General features: G+C 43.8%; 1 protein-coding gene across 3 annotated transcripts in view; it reads left to right on the top strand.

The window, feature by feature from the left end:
* Positions 1-17,692, top strand: part of PDZD7 (PDZ domain containing 7) — a 608,602-nt gene that overhangs the window by 143,945 nt on the left and 446,965 nt on the right. For all 3 annotated transcript variants that reach the window (XM_069239535.1, XM_069239534.1, XM_069239537.1), the window contains one exon: positions 3,474-3,650. In XM_069239535.1, coding sequence (XP_069095636.1) covers positions 3,474-3,650 — 177 coding nt within the window. The remainder of the gene's footprint in view (positions 1-3,473; positions 3,651-17,692) is intronic.

Genomic DNA, 17,692 nt, shown 5'->3' with positions numbered 1-17,692 from the left:
GGCTTGATTTGTTTTGTTCTTTTCACAATCTTTGCTTTCAACACACCTCAGACGTTTTTAAAAAAGTGTTTTATTTGAGCTTTCCTAACTGTCACATATTTTGACACGTGTACAATGAATTTACAGGTATTTAAATTTTATTGTGTTAGTAAAAAATTGACATCCACGCACATTCACGCTTCCTGTACCCCAGCACGATTGTCAGAGTTCACCTGCTAAATGCTATAATTTTGCAGTTGCAGAAACAACAGTAAACCCCAGTTTCCATGTTAAAAGGATAAAGGGCAGGTTGGCGGAAGATATAGTGTGACATTTGGCCTCTTTCTTTAAACCCACCATGGATGTGTCAAGATAAAAACAACCTAAAGGCATCTTTATTGTTCATTCACCTTCTGAACTCCAACACGGTTATTTTGAGGGTGCCACAGGACCCCCACCCCTCCTTTAAGGAAATTATGTCTCCCCAGTCTGGATCCCATCTGAGCCCCTGAATCTGTACATCTCTCTGCACCCATTGTGCCAATGGCTTCAGCATCATTGCACCTCAATGTAAGGGAAAACTTTGTGAGTGTGTGCCTTTCCTTGCCTATTGGATCCATGTGCAGTAGAGAGACTCACACCATGAACTCCAGGACAAAGTCAATTTTTTGAGGATGGGTTGTAAATAGGTCTACTCTGGTAAATCAAATGCTTTTTTTGGCACCCAGAGCCAGCAAAACCGATGGCTCTTGGATAATTTGTATTTTTGAGAGGCATCCATACATTTGTCTAAGGTCGTGGCTGCTTGACTTAGAGTGGTAATAACAGAGCATTGCGTAATATTATCCCAAAAAGTGCACATCCACCAACCATTTATAATATCTACTACAGTGAACAAGAAATTGCAAAAACATATGTTTAATATTTAATTCACTAGAATTAGTGTTCGTGAGCACACATTAAAATATAAAATCATTAGCTGAAAGTGTATATAAAATTGGTAATGGACCATATAAAGTAAATTTTATATAAACTTTCAGTTAATGCCTTTTATGTGTACTCACATTCCAGGTCACTGTCTTAAAACTGCCTCCTGAGATTCCTGGCCATTGATAAGCAGTATCTGGTACCCCTTGTTATGTACCTGTCTACCCCCACTGAATGGTGTATCAGCTCCATCCCCACCCTCATGTCTTTACTGACAGGCTGCAAACTACCCACCTCTCCAAAAGCTGAGATGCCTGTTCCCCCTCCCATTCTAATCTTCAAACTATACTAAACTTGCAACTTGGTATCACATCCCAGTACTGTTCCTCACACCTCTGGGGAGGTTCGTAGGTTTTCTTGGGGATCCAGATACAAAGCACCCATGTCTTACATGCTGATCCTCGTATTCAATTACTATGTTGAGGGTGCACCATTCATTATGTCGTTTATAGATTTTTTTATTTGAAACTGGTGAGTCCTCAGTGATGGTTATGTTTTCATCCTCTTCCATGTTAGCATTTTCTCTATTTTGGGGTCTTTATCTTGTAGGGACGTCTCTGGTCTGTGGCTTGGGGTACGATTCTTGTTTTGTCTCTGTCTTTTCACAATCCCTCCAAGTCCCAAGTCACATCCTGTCCTGACCTGCTGAAAGACCAGGTTTTACCCTCTGCAATGATTCACAGTTTTGCAGGGAGCAATACAGAGTATGTAGTTTCCCATATGTAGAGCTTTGCCTTCACTTTGAAAAAAGATTTTCTCCATGTTTGTAATTCTTGGCTATAATCAGGGAACACCGCAGTGTTCATGTAGTCAAATAAGATGAGACCATTCAGCCTGGCATCTGTCAAGAATTCGTCCCAGTTCTGGAAATCTAAGGCCTTGAGCTATGCAGGCCTGGGTTTCGACACAAGATGGACTATATATACTACTGTCTGCTGCTTTCTCATCATCCGCATATGCCATTCATTCTGAAAGTTACTTGGATTTACTATATTTTTATCTTCATGGAAAGCTTAGACTTCATTCCCTTAATCGTCTTCCAACTCAGATACTGATACTGGTTAGGATTACTGCAAGCACGACACCCACATGGTTTACGATGAGTGCAAGGAAGATATTATTGCTTCATTCTAATTTGCCAGGCACTAGCGTATAAGTGGGTGCATTGTAAGATATTGTAGAATGTGGTATGAACAATAGAATGTCAAATGCTACTGTGTATATAACATGCCATGTGGTAGCAATCAATGTATTACATTAGTTACGGGTAGATCAATAAATCTCAGTGCTTTCTCTGATGCTGGTATCTATTTCTTTCAAAGTACTGAGGTGAAATCTTTAAATCAACCTTTCTGGTACTCTCTATTGTAATCTGTTTGAGTATTGCCACTCCTTAGGAATGATGTGTTTTTCCATGTTGATTGTAGATGCCTTTGTTTATAGGATGACCAGAGATCAAGATCTGCCCAGACAGTCCCGTTTTTTGGATGACTGTCCCGGCGTCCCCACACTTATTGCAAAAACATATAACTGTCCCGTTTTTGAGAGAGGGTCGGGTGAGCACACACATTTATCACTGTGCTCTGAAGGCTCACGTTCAGACCAGCCCTCTCATGGTACCAAGGACAGAGTTTTGTTTAGAAAACTCTCCTCCTGTGCTGCCTGACTTAATTCAGGCAGCACAGCAGGATTTAATGGGGGGGGGGGGGGGGAATTAACCCCTGCAGAGCCCATCACAAAGCTCCCCACATTGCAGCATGGCCCAGGAAGTCTTTAATTTTCATGCTACAGGGGTGTGTGAAAATGTAAAGGCTGTATATGTATATATAATATATATATATATATATATATATATATATATATATATATATATGAGTAACTGTTGGCCCTAGTCAGTGCAGTGTCAACAGTTTAGTCCTATTTCTGTGTCATTAACCCAATTCTTTTTTTTTTTAGTCTAGAAATCTGGTCACCCTATTTGTTTAGGGCATGTATAGGTGCCCCGAAAGATGTAGCTGTTGATGCTCACTTTTGTATGAATGGATTTAGGCAACATTATGACAATTCCTGGTAAATTGCTTTTCCTGTTTAAAGAATGAGGCACATACCCATGGACATAGTTTCATTCTCTCTATCCGTCACATTAACATGAATTGTTCTCCACACCTACCCCATGCCCTTTTTGATCCAAATATACCTTGGTATGCCTTTAGCCCTCACATTATTGCCCCTACAGATTTTTTCTCTAATATCACCAATTTATTGAGTGTTCAAACCATTCATTACTTCAGGCGAAGAATACAGAACTTATACAGATCGGATTTGTACATATGAAGTTCAACATAGAGTTAATTCAAAATGCTACTAATGCACTGATGCTGCAAGTTGCCAGTCACTATTGTGTAATGTGCGAGCATGTTGGTTAATGGTCAGTGTGAGTATAAACAAAGGTTAATTGTTTATCATGGAGCCTTTGCTATTATAACGCAATTGTCTATTTTCTCTAGGGTTGACGTACTAAATAGAAGGCTGATAGTGGAAAAAGGTTCATCAACACCTTCTGATAGTGGATCAGAGGATGGAATAAGAAGAATTATTCACCTTTCTACATCCTCGGATGACTACTATTTGGGATTTAATATCAGAGGGGGAAAGGAGTTTGGGCTTGGGATTTATGTTTCCAAGTAAGTTACATCTTGTATGGTTTGCTTAAATGTAATTGTGTTTAACATATATCAGACATCTAGAATTATTTAGATATTACACAGTTCCCTGAAGTCACTCAAGACATTTAATACTCAACAATTACCTGTTTTGAAAAGCAGAAAATGAATAGTCACATTAAAGAGTCTTCCCATTTTAAACAATTTGGAATGTAAAGCCCTAGCCTGTCCCCAAATGTTGTACTTTCAGCTTGTATCCACTCCACTCAGCTGGAAAAGAAAATGGTAAGGGAGCTTACTTCAGTAATTGTAAGACAAAATAAGTGTATTTAAGGAAGAAGTCAGATACTGGGAGGTTAGTGGATATGTTTGGACTTGGGAGACGTGTATCTGTTTGTTGTCATAGTTTTTGTAGCACTTACTACAAACCTCTTAGAGTTTTGATCGAGGAAGATAGTGCTGCATCATTCTTTATTTCATTTAGTTATCTATAACTAACCCAGGCTGGTGGCTGTTATGTTGTACGTGGGTGAGCCCATTATGCACTGAAAAGGAAGGGGTGTTCCGAAAGCGGAACCCTCACCCAGGGATGCCCTTTGTCAAAACCATGACGTGGGGATGAAAGAGAATTAAGGTGCCTGAGGCACTGACCTCATGGTAGTGTTACTATCTACCCTGGTGACTGTGTACGTTATTACCCTGCTGTGAGGCAGTTTACTAGAGGCCGCACCAGAGTGCAACAACTGGCGACAAGGAGGCCCAAACCTGCTGCTTCACCTTGTCTTTCCTCATTTGCGTGCTTCTGGCTTCTACGCCTGCTGGCCAAGTCATTCCTCGCTGCTCTGCCCTGCATGTGGCTCAGTGGTTGCCCTGACCACGCTTTGTGGCATACCACTGCTGGGAGGTGGTCTGCCCGAGTGCCGTGAGTCATTTAACACACCCTCCGTTATTACAGCTTGCAATGTATGGTCCATTCCTGCTGCCCTCTAGCGGCATTTCCATGGTGTAGTGCGTCCGTCTGCAATTCTCGTCGGCCCGTTCGCCAGTGAAGCTCAAATCGCCCCACACACCTGCCTGCAGGTTTTGTGTTGTCATCGTTTTGGCTGGGTAGTTGGTCAGTACTGTGCAGCCACCCCATGATATGCAGCTACATCTACTGTATTGCTGAGGCCCTAGTGTCATTTCTTCAGCTGATGACCTCCATTTGATAATCTGTGGAGGCTATTGATAATGAATACTATTTGATGCTCAGTGGAGGCTGTTGATGATGTACACTGTTTGATGCTCAGTGGCAGCTCTCTACTGTGTCACCTGATTTATCCTTGTAGGGAACCCCTTTTTTGACTGGCTGATATTCCACCCTGCATCTCTGGCCTGGTGCATCTTCAACTGTTTAACACTGTGTTGTTTTTTTTTCTTCTGATTTAACAGTTGGTAGGGGAGGAGTGCACGTACCGTTCTGTACCAAACAAGCAGCACAAATGCATCATATAGATCACTAGTAGCTACTCTGTGACAAAACGCCGGAGTCAAGCTTCCTGCAGTTTCTGCCATGGCATCCATACCTCCTGTAGGGTCATTCATAGTGGATGATCCCACATCTGCTCAAGCCGCGAAATAGAAAGACTGGGTTGAGCTTCTTGAGACATACATTGCAGCTGTAGTGCTTGACAATGGCAGCTATCCATAAGCTAGGAAAGTCCGTCACAAAAACCAGACCACCATTCGCATATGGCATGATGAAACAAGCCCTAACTGCACACTTCGAGCCCCGTACGGACCGAGACTACAAGCATTTCTTGCTACGCCAAGCTGGACAACTGCCTGACAAATCAGTAGACACATTCTGTGTTCGCCTGAAGGATCTGGCTAGCACTTGCACGCTGCCTGACGAAAACAATGAGATTCGAGCTCAATTCATCCAGGTGGTCTCAGTCAAATTGAGGAAAAACATTCTCTAGGTTCCAGGGATGCCCAAGGCGGACATGCTGACAATGGGTAGGTCTAAAGAACTGTCCAAGGTGTGAGCAGCACACTCGGAAGTGGAGTTACAACACCAACTGAAGATTGAACCCGTCAAAGTGGTCCCTGCTGGAACTGCTGAAAAGGAAAAAAACTCGCCCCAGGCCTAGCCCAATGCCCAAGTCGTACTATGGGTGTGAAGGATCTTACCCATACCAAGGACCATATCTTGCAGAAGGAAAAAGGTGTTTGGCGTGCAACAAACTGCACCATTTTGCAAAATTATGCCGATATTCAACACATTAGAAGTGACAAAGATCAAAACCCATCAATGCTATGCACACATAGACTGTTCCAGAAGATGAAGAGGACATGGATGATGATGACATAGGAGTGGTTCATGTCATACATGCCGTGCAACCTAGTGGACATCCCAGAAAACACATTCTGAAATGTAACATACATTTCATCAAGTGCATGCGCTGGTCAATACTGGAGCATTCATTACCGTCCTAGCGCAGTAAATACTGAAGACACTCCCAGTCCAACCCGTTCTGCGCCCCTACTGCCACAAAATTGTTTGCATATGGGTCTACTATTCCACTCCCATTGGCTGTAGTATTCACAATAGAGTTCGTTTATGAATCCCACTCTACATGTGCCAAGGTGTATGTCACCAAAGGAGGTTCAGGGATGTTGCTGAGCTGTTGAACAGTGGAGCACCTCCAACTTGTTGACTTTGCTTTCAGCGTATATCAGTAAAGTGTGGATGATCTGGTGAAGGAGTTTGCACCTATATTTGAAGGCATAGGGTGCCTCAAAGACCATTTGCTATACCTCCACGTCGACACCGCGATCTAGCGGGTTGCACTGAAACACTGCAGAGTGACTTTCCACCAGAGTCCAAAGGTGGAAGAGGAACTAAGGAAATTGCACCAGGCCAATATCATCAAGTAGGCTGATCGTCCGCCTCTATGAGTGTCCCAGATTGCGGTGACGCGCAAACCCAAAGAACCCTAGGAAGTTTGGATATGTGTGAACATGCACCTACCCAATCTGGCTATCCGATGCAAACGTCACTTGATGCCCTCTGTGGATGACATTGTGGCAGAAGTGGGTGGCTGCTAGTGGTTCTCCAAGATGCATCTGTGAGACGTCTATCACAGTTGATGCTGGACCCGGAGTCCCGAGCTGTCACCATTTTTTCCACTGATGTGGGCCTGAGGAGATATACATGCCTCAGTTTCGGGGTGTTGAGTGCAGCAGAAGTATTTCAAGACACAATCCAGGGTGTGGTGGCTGGCGTGGAAGGAGTCCTCAACGTCAGTGATAATATCCTAGTGCATGCCCCTGTGCTGGAAGAACACCTTGACCGCCTGAGAGCAATGTTTCAACCCCTGCAGGAAAATGACCCCGCACTTTATCAAGAGAAGTGTGCTTTCCTCCAGAGAGAGAGATAGCATTCTTTGGATATTGATTCTCACAGAATGGAGTAATGCCAGACTAAGCGAAGGTCCATGACATTCGGTCAGATCTGGCACCCACCACCGTTACCGCGGTGCGTTGTTTTCTAGCTATGGTCATATTCTGTGGATGATTATTTCGAAATCTGACGACCACATGACCCCGCTGAGAGAACTAACACAGGCCAGTGCAATCCGGAGCTGGTGACTAGACCAGGAAAAAGCTGTCCAAGCAACAAAACTAGCATTGTCAGCATACACCATTCTGGTATACTTTGATCCCACCCGGGAGCCAGAACTGTCTGTGGATGTGAGTCCTACTGGCTTAGTAGCTGTATTACCGCAAATGCAAAACAACGGGGAATGGGCTCCAATGACATACACCAGCCATGCCTTGAACTGAACAACCTTATTCCTGCATTAAAAAGTAGGCCATCGCAGTGCACTGGGGCTGTCATCATTTCCACATATATCTCTTTGGCCATCCATTCGTTGTTCATATGGATCACAAGCCTCTAATCCCGTTGTTCACGTAGCGGTCCTCAATACCCTCATTGAGGATTGAAAAATGGACTTTACAACTATAGGAATACCGTTCACGATCGTTTTATCACCCTGAAACCCATAATCCAGCAGATTACTTATCGAGACATGCACGACCATGGTGAAGGAAAAGTCAGACTCTGATGAGGAGGAGGAGTATGTCTGGCTGGTCATGGAACGATCCCGACCGCTACCAATAACTCTAGCAGAAATCATTGAGGCCACGACTACTGGTGAGTGTCTTCACCTGGCCATCTCTTCTGTAGCATCAGGAAACTGGTACACTCTGATTAACAAAACACACCATTGTACGGAGGAAGCAAGATTAACATTAGCTTCCCCGTATAATGTCCGCTCAGAACTGGCTGTGTCACCTTAAGGATGCCTAATGAGAGGCCACTGTCTAGTGATTCCCGGAACTCTGCAATAAGTGGATTACCTCACTCACCTGGCTCATCAAAGGATTGTCAAACTAAGTCCCGACTGAGGTGCAAGGTCTGGTTTCCAGCGGAACCACTAGCACCCATCCTCACGGAGGTCATTGTGACATTTCCGTGGCAGAGAGCGAGTACAGATTTTGGAAGCCTTCCTGATGGTAGGCACATGTTAGTCATTATAGATGACTTTTCAAAGTACCCGGATGTTGAAGTCATGGGCTCGACACCCGCTAGGCAAACAATACCTTGGCTAGAAAAGATTATGACCACTTATGAGCTCCTCAAAGAAATGTGTACAGATAATGGCCCCCATTCTCGAGTCAGGAGTTTACAGATTACTTAAAGTCTTGGGGCATCAGCCATCTGAGAGTTTCAGCATGCTGGCCCCAGGCTAATGGAGAAGCAGAAAGATTCATGTGTATTTTGAACAAGGTGCTCAAATTGCTTTGCCCAGTGGACAAAACAAGGAATGCTAGCTTTACGCTTTCCTAAGGGAATACTACTTCATGTCTCACTCGACAACACAAGTTATCCCCAGCTCGTTGTTTTTGAACCAAACAGTGGGTGACGTTATTCCCCAGATGGAAGGACCATCAGCAATACAGAGACAATTCGGCAAAGCACTAAAACAGCACCAGAAACAGAATGACCGTATGTCCAGAGTCTGAAGAGCCAATCAAAGTTCCATCACTGTTGGTGATCTAGTGATGGTAAAGAACAAATATTCTCGGAGTAAGTTTTTGCTACCATTTGAGATTGATCCTTGGAAGGTTCAGTCAGTGAAAAAAACAATGGTAACTGCTCAGAAGGCAGAAGAGGCCATCAAAAGGAACATATCTTTCTTTAAGCCCTCCAGGTCGCCTGTGATAGGCCCAGGGAGAATCTCACCACACCCCCAGTAGATGAAATGGAAAATGGTGAAGGAAGTTCACCAACCAGGCTTTCCAGATGACTGGAATCGACTCTTGTTGTGACCCTTTCTCAAGAAGCTGGGGTGTGCACATCCCAGGAGAAGAATACTGATGTGCAGCCTGATTACAACCAGCTTTCACAGCCAGCATGGCAAGATGAGATGGGGAACAGAGAGATATCATCTCTGAACTTGTCCTGCAAGATCTTCTCATCTGAAGGATTTTGTACTGAATTGAATTGTTGTTGTTTCATTTCTTATTCTTTTTTTTTCCTCTCTCTCTCTTTCTTACCTCCTCCTATGATTACACGCTTCAAGTTAGTTACATGTGATTGTCAAGCTGCTTTGTTTTTGTTTGGGTTTAAGAGGATTGTTATATTGTATTTGGGTGAGCCCACTATGCGCTGAAGCGGAAGGGGTATTCCGGGAGCAGAAACCCACACCCACGGACCTCATGGTCTAAACCATGACATAGGGACGAGAGAGAATAAAGGAGCCCAAGGCGCTGACCTCGTGGTCAATTTTACTATCTACCCTGCTGTCTGTATAGTTATTTCCTGCTGCATCACAGTTTACCCCAGGCTGCTCTAGCGCGCAACAATGACCACTTTAAAGCACGCAGCAGGGGAAGATGAAGGGTGTTAAATAAATTTGCCTCACCTGCCAGTCAAAGTTTGAAACGTTTATTAATAAAAGAAAATGTAATAGTCTGTGATCGACCAATCAACCAGACATAATCTAACCCAGCATTAGTGAACTATTTTATCACACATTTTTACACACACACACGTTTATACACTATTCATGAGTTTCAAATATAATAATGTGGTTGTTTTTAAAAACAAGCATGGGCCTCGTCTGCGATATTGAGAACAAGCAAAATGACCTGCAACTCGTAACAAAATGAAAACGTTTTGGCTGAGCAAGCTAGTCTTCGTTTTCTCACCTCGAGAGGTGGACACAGCTCAACATCAGAGAATAGGCATTTCCTGTGGGTGTTATTGATGTGTGCAGGAGAATATGGTTGAAGCAAGTTATGGTTCCAGTAATGCATACTTTTCTAAATCACAGCGGTTACATAGTGGTTAGAGTGGGAACATTGAATCCATAAGAGGTGTAATATGATCAGAATGATGCCATCTGGTAGCTTCAAATCACTGAGCAAATGAGGGGGAGGGGATTACAGGGTGGGAAAACCAAAACCTCAAGAAACAAATGCTATAAAAAATAGTTTTGATACTGATGTAATTCAAGGAAGACCCTTGTCCAAAGTGAATGTCTGGAGCTGAGAATGTCTGATTCAAACTAAGAGTTGGTAAGTAGAGGGAATGGATTCTTGAGGCAGACTTCTCGCTCATGGCATTTGTTGCAAACTTGACTGTACAGACAGTTCATTTTTGGCTGGCTGTCTTTAGGCAGCAGACCCAATAGTGAAGTATAAATACTGTGGAGCACCAGCAGGTTGGGCAGGTACTAAGGTGCATGTCAATGAAGAACCTCATGCCCAAAACATTGAGTTCAAGCTATCAGATTGCAAGTCAGTGGATGCACATTGGGGTAGGCGGGATGTAGTTTGTGGGCTTCAGAGGATGAGGAAAACAGAAATAATTGGCACTCTATAAAGCATGAAAATCATTTTACCTGGTAGACCTCCAGAGGTTCTGTTGCACCAATTGCTAGAATAAAGATGGCCCTTTAAGGCAGAGGTAGCAGCACCAGAATGTTTTGGAGACTCACAAGTGGCCTGGATCGTTGGCCATTTGAGAGTGACAAGACTGTCTAAGATAATTACCAGGTATATTTTGGGAAAGAGGTGGTGAGGTTGGCAAGTCACGTGGGAACAATGCTGAGTCACTAGTATCCTGTCGCATTACTTCAGTTTTTGATGCATGTAGACACAACCTGTTCTGATGTATCTCCTTCTGGATGTGTTTTAGACCATCTAAGATGAGGTAACACTCCCCAGACTGAGAATTTACCCTGATGTGTATTTGGGTGAGTATTAACGCTGATGGGCATCTTCTACAGGTATCTGATTACCATGTTATATCTCTCAAGAATTTTGCACAGAGCACCATGTATAGACAAAACACAATGCCTCCTGAAGGAGAAATATTAAGATTGAGTTATTTGAGGGGATGCAATAAACAGCATCCATTACCCAATGTCCCTTACTTGGAAAAGCAACACCAAATGACGTATACAAATCAATATCTACACAATCGTTTAATACAAAGGGTCTCCTTCAGTATATATCAATGCTGTGCACTCGGAGCTATAGTCTAGTACTAGTTTTGTGATCATTACTGGTGTGATTGATATTGGAGGCACCGGTGTTACTGGAGGTGATTCCGAAGGCATCCGTGGCAGCATTCCTTGCTCTTGGATATTTCATCCAAGTGTCTAAGGGCGATTGTGCCCCTCACAAGAAGGGTTAAGGTCTAAACCAGCGAAGGTGGCCCCAACACAATCGGCATTACCAAATGTTACCAAACGTCAACATTAAATACTAAACATAAAAGTAGTTTACTGTGGTCAGAACTTGATTTTTTAAAAATGTCAAGCGTCACAAGAAGCAAGAAGCAAAACAAGGAAATGCAAGTTTTAAGACAGCAATCATTTACTTCAAGCAAAATTACTGGGGGCCTCCCAGATGCCCAGAGAGGATAATATGGAATATAATACGGTTAATGTGGCTGTGTTAGTGGCAGAATCTGGTGTCTCAAAACTCATAGATGTCATGGATGTCACAAAGAAATAACTGAAACCAAAGAAGTTGGGCTTGTTCCTGCCATGCAGGAAATATCGAAAATATTGGAACTCACAATCAAAGGATCTCCTTCAGCCCCAGATATTGGGGCATTACCTGGTCCTCCTCAGTCATTTTCGCAGAACAAACCTTTTATTGTAGCCATCGGGACATCCAGCAGTGCCTACTGTGCTCCCACTGAACAAAATCAGTAAGTAGTTCATGAGTGCTTTGAGCAATGAGCAGCCACTAGCTAAGGCACATATAGAACCATCAATGAAAGACCGTCAAGAAAAGATTGCCAGCTGGCAATTCATCCCTCCTAAGAGTCTGGAAATTGCGCAGGAAACTGCTTGTCAAAGAAGTGCTCATACAGTCTCTGGAAGCAGAGGCAGGTCCTCCCTTAACTCTGATGATCTGTGCATTGTCTTAGCACCAAATCTTAACTGTAGCAGCCATCCAAAAAGAAATCAATGCCAGGGAGAGTAACAGTTAGGACACAGTGTCCAGATTGTACAGCGGTCCCTCTGTAAAGAACAGGACACATTGAAATGGCAGGTAAGTTCCGTCTACCACTTTCATTGGTCTCTCTAAATCAGTTATCGCTGTCACCAGCAGGGAGTCTGACAACTTGTTTGAGTCGGATGATCAAGCCCCGGGCCTAGCAGATACGTATCAGGTGCTCTTGCTTACAACAGTTCCTGCCGTGACAGTACCATGAAATCAGCACCCTTGGACTGCTAGTCATTAAAGCATAGGGGTACGGATGCCATAGATTATCCTCCTCTGGAGCTACACTCGGAGCAACCAGTTCTCACCATTATGCACCATGTGAAGAACTTTGGATCTCAGAATAAAACTGGACAATCAAAAATTGTGTGTGAAATGTCATCTAGCATAACAGGCATTGACTCTTGCATGCAAGCATTAGAGTGTGTTGTGATAGAATCCCTTAAGAGTAGTGCATTCTCCAGTGCAATAAGAACCTTTCAGAAATCCCAGGCATCATCGGTTCAGTCTTAAATGATTTCAAAACGACTGTGTTAAAAGGAACATCTCCAGCAAATGCAGACAAGCCTTTAGTGAATCCTAGTTTGTTTTAATGGGAAACAGGAGGTAGCTTAGACTTTGGCTTGCAGACTCGTGCCCCCGTCACCTAGTGACTTTTACCCTACTTAGCTTGCTCTGTTTTATCGCATTTATTTAATTATATCTTTTAGGATGGCTGCCTAAATTCTAGCTAGGCCAATGTTTTAGTTTCACGTTATCAGTGCCACCGCGCTAAGGCGTCAATATCGAGCGACAAAGATAAACAAACTATAGGTGTTCACATTAGGTACTTTCCCTCTTCATGCCTTTGAGGGAATTGTTTACATAAATTGCCATCCCAAGCATGTCTTGTTATCTATTATTTGGGAACAGACCTACGTGAGGGGTCCCAGCAGATCTGTATAAATGCACCTCACTTAGACAGATAGTCAGAGGGATTCCGATCAGATGCCATTGCTGCTATCAATTCTGCACGTCGCCTTGACGCTGACCCAGTCTTCGTGTCCCTATGGAGTCTGAGATAGAGACCTCATTCCAAGGTAACGAGGGTTGGGGGGCTCTTCTCATGGACATGGCATTGGCAGATTAACAACTTGTCTGATGCACTCTCATATACAAATATTCCTTACTGGCCCCAGGAAAGTTCCTGAACCTGCAGCTAGGGGGCAGGTTACTGTTGCTGACCACCTGAATATGCTGAGTAGTGCAGAAAGTGGGTCAGAAAGTAAAAACTCCCTCAACAACGAGTAATGAGGCCATCTCATTACAGCCAACTGGCCTACTGGTACTCCCCGCACCCCACCCTGCAGGATGCACTCATAGTACTGCATAAGGTATTCCCAGGATCAGTGGTCACCTCTCAAGATAGTCAGTCAGTATGGGAACATGGCCTGCTGCTGGTAACAGGGGGCAGGTTGAAGTGTTCTCCCAACTCTCTACTGTAGACCATCTGAGTAAGACCTATGAGAACATCTTTATAGTAGCTGCCCCAAGTGCAGCAGTTGTACATACAGTATGCATGGTTAACCCCAAGACAGCATTGACGTAGAAGTTGCCAGGAGCACAGCAGCCCTATGTGCAGGATCAAAAAACAACCTCTATGATAACAATACACTTCAATGGTCCACCATCGCTACCTTTAATAAAATCTGCAAATTTGAAGGTAATCCCTGGGCTACAGACAATCAACAGGAGTTAATGTACCAATACAACTAAGTCAATCTGTAACATAAAATCTCAAGAGGGCACAGTGCCTGGTCTAGCACCTCAAGGAGCAATGTTAAGGGCAAATCTCACATACACCCCAGGTAATAAATCGGCAACTGCGGTGAACTTGGCGTTTAGTAAACAAGTTTACAACTTGCAGCAGCTTGAGATGAAAAATATGGGCATAAACACTAGACCTGGGCGGAGTTCGCAGAGTTCTGCTACATGGAACTCCGAGAAGTGACCAAAAAACTGCTGTGATATGCGAAATTCTGCAAAGCAGCGGAATGTGTTAGGTCATGCAGTTCATGCTTATTTTTAGCACCAGGTGTTTGTCGTGAGCCTTAAAGTCAGTGCGAATGGCACCATGTGCAGCGTAGCAGGGCACTGCTTCTTTTCTGTTGCTCAATTAGATTTTTCACTCGAGTTGCAGCTTCCTCAGTGCAAACAGAAGGTTTCTCAATGTGAGTGGTAGCGACCATCTGCCCACGCTGAGAAAAGTCACCAGGAAGTGGTCTGGAGTAAGAATTTCTTCACTCACGTTCGGCAACTTAACATTGTGAGAGCGCGAAAGGAAAAAACTCTGCTCCGCTACGCAAGGTTTTTTGGAACTCCGTGCTCTAATTGGAGCACAGAGTGGGAAACAATCTGCAAACTCCGCAAGCGGAGTTCACTGGCCACCCCTAATAAACACCACAAAACCCAGGGCTAGGAGAATGGGACCTGGGGAACTATGTTCAGGTATGGGACAAGAAGGTCCCGTAAGTCCCTCATCAAAAGCGATGGTGCCTTGTGAGTTACGTAAGGACCTTGCAATCTTGATATTTACACCAACCAGTAGATCTCAGGATCTTCATGACATCCTCAATAGATGTAATCTACTGAGAGTCCTGCACTCCTTGCAAGGGTTACAGAATGTGTCATCACAAGATCTACTGAGAGATGAATTTGCAAATGTTAACTCTATAGAGGAGGGGTTACTTTGCGATAACATGGTGAGAAAATAGGCATACGGAGGAGTTGATTCTTGGTAGTAGCAATGCATTGGCCAAATAGGGGAATATTATTTCATGAAAGTACCCTGAAACCTTAGCCAATGGTATTTGAAACCGTATATTCAGATGTAGTAAGGCACTGGGATGCAGAATGTCAAAGCCCTGTGAATTTATCAGCCTTGGATGCCTTCAGGCATGTTTTAAAAGGGGAAGCTCGAAGTATGAAGGTTAATCTACAGTTGCCCAGTTTAAGCTCTTGTCCTTAACCTCGCACGCCAAGAACATATCTCACAGCACCTGAGGACCCTCCACTGGCTCCCGATAGAAAAACAAATCACCTTCAAGCTACTCACCCACACATGCATAGCCATACATAAAGTAGGACCAGCCTACCTGATCCACTGCGTCTCATTCCACACCCGCCATATCCCTCCGCTCTGCTCAGCTGGCTCTGACCACTATCCCTCGCATTCGGAAAACCACAGCCGGAGAACGATCCTTCACCTTCATCACATCAAAGAGCTAGAACAACCTACCCCTATACCTCAGACAAAGCCCATCTCTCAGCATCTTCAGGAAGAACCTCAAGACGTGGCTTTTCGGATGAGGCTCCACCCTCCTGTCCACCCGCCCCAGCTCCTTGAGACCCTCACGGGTGAGTAGCTGCGCTCTACAAACTGACTGATTCTTCTGCAGAGCTCAGGGAACAACCTAAGCCATGCCATTATGATTTATATAATACCTGAAGAAACACAAAAAAGGGCACACGTGGCCCCCATACGCATTGTATGTTGCTCACCATCCATAGGAATCAGGTGCTGGCCTAAGTCATAAGACAAGGCTAAAAGTGCTCAGTTGGAATATCACTGGCCTGAAAACGAAGATAGATGCTAGAGATCGGGTAAAATGTATCAAATTAAACACTATTTGCTGCTTGAGGGGCCCATGCTCTATGGATGAGTTTACTGTGGATGGATTTACTGTGTTTACACAAAGGAAACAAAGGAAACAAAAGGGAGACTGAGTGGTGGTCTCACTATCTGCATTTCCACTCAACTGGAAACAGTTGGCCAAGAGTTCACCCAAATTAATAAGAAGTTTCAAATGCTGGTGATTTCTGGCAATTTTGGGTTGTTAACCATAATGAATGTTTACTTTTTAGTCAGGCCTGCAATCTGACTTTCACAGGCAACGACTCACGAACAAGGCCACACGTTATTCTGGTTTGCAGGGTTTTCAACATCAAACCTGATGATACAATGGCCTATTTAGATGTGCTGTACAATCATGTTATCGGCAAACCAACCTATCCATCCACTGTGCAACTCTTTGTTCAAGGAGTGGAGCCTCCCTGACATCTCTTGCGCTTAGAAATGATCTTCGCCCTCTAAACTGAGCTACGCGCTTGGATTCACCAGCTCACCACACCTTCCACTCCGAGGGTCACACAAGCTTGATAAGGTATGTTTTCATTAATCTGGAATCATGGCAGCTGGTCAACGACTTCTTAGTAAAGCAAAGATGACCACCCTTTAATAGCATGCTTACATGTTCCAGCAAGAATCAAATCGAATGCTACTCACATCCCTGAGCTGAAGAAAAGTGCACTAAAATTAATAGTCAACAGGCAGTCCATTGCATGGCATAAGTACAGTAGTCCAGAACTGGGCCCCTGACAGAGCCTAAAACCTCCTGCAAACAGCATTCGGCGACTGCCAGGAGTCTAACGACTTCAGTAATCCAGAGATCATCCCCGGATTTGAAAATGTAATTCATTTGTCCCGAAGGTATGTTGGTCGACAACCCGACCGTGAAAGCAGGCAAAACGGTGATAGGAACAAATTACATATAGAATGGTTTGATCAGGAGTGCAGCAAACTAGAATCTGTACTCTCACTGGCATTGAAAGCAAGGAAGGATGCTCCAGATGGGAATATTCAGTTACAAGAACTAGGCAAAAGTACAAGCATCTCATTAAATATAAAAAAGCCAAGTCCAAGTAAAGGCTTGGAAGGCACTCATGGAAGCCCTTGGAAGTAAGAGCACTAGTTGCTTCTAGGAGCTAGTAAGGTGGGGATTACGAGGTAGCCCAACGCGGCTGGAATTTGCTAATATGCTTGTTTCTTGGTTCAAACATTTTTCCACACTATATAGACCTTTCAAGTCGGAGAAACCCTAGTATTGAGGGATCAAAACCGGGGAAAGAAGGTCACCAGAATATTAATTGTTCAACGGAGGAGACTTAAAGCACTTTAAAATTGAGGATGTTTGAAGGCAAACCAACGAACAAGGAATTCTTTGAGAGTGACCTTTGATTAGCAATTCTCAGCCAGAAACAAAACAAGTCCCCAGGTCCTAATAGGATTCCAGCAGACATGTATATTGGAGCTCACTTCTTGGGTACCTATTTTAACTGCAGTGCACAATGCCATTTGGTGCCGAGAGAGGGCACCAGCATCATGGAAATCTGCAATAATTGTTCCCTACACAAGAAAGGTCCCTGGAAAGATCCCTCTAATTACAGACCAACCTCCTTGCTCAATGCAGAGGGGAAATGCATGCTAAGCTGATACATACCTGCCTAGATGACTAGCTAAGTGATCATGGGATCTTCAATTCCTCACAAGCAAGTTTCCAGATAGGACATGGAACAATAGATCTAGCAATGTGATTATTTAATATCTGCCTGAAATACACGAGCATCAAAAAGTCTAAACTACACCTGACTTTCAAAGATTTAACAATAGC

This window comes from Pleurodeles waltl, chromosome 6 (assembly GCF_031143425.1).
Source record: "Pleurodeles waltl isolate 20211129_DDA chromosome 6, aPleWal1.hap1.20221129, whole genome shotgun sequence".
NCBI classification, from domain to species: domain Eukaryota; kingdom Metazoa; phylum Chordata; class Amphibia; order Caudata; family Salamandridae; genus Pleurodeles; species Pleurodeles waltl.
Note: the sequence above shows the minus strand (reverse complement) of the source record. Positions and strands in the feature narration are given on the sequence as shown.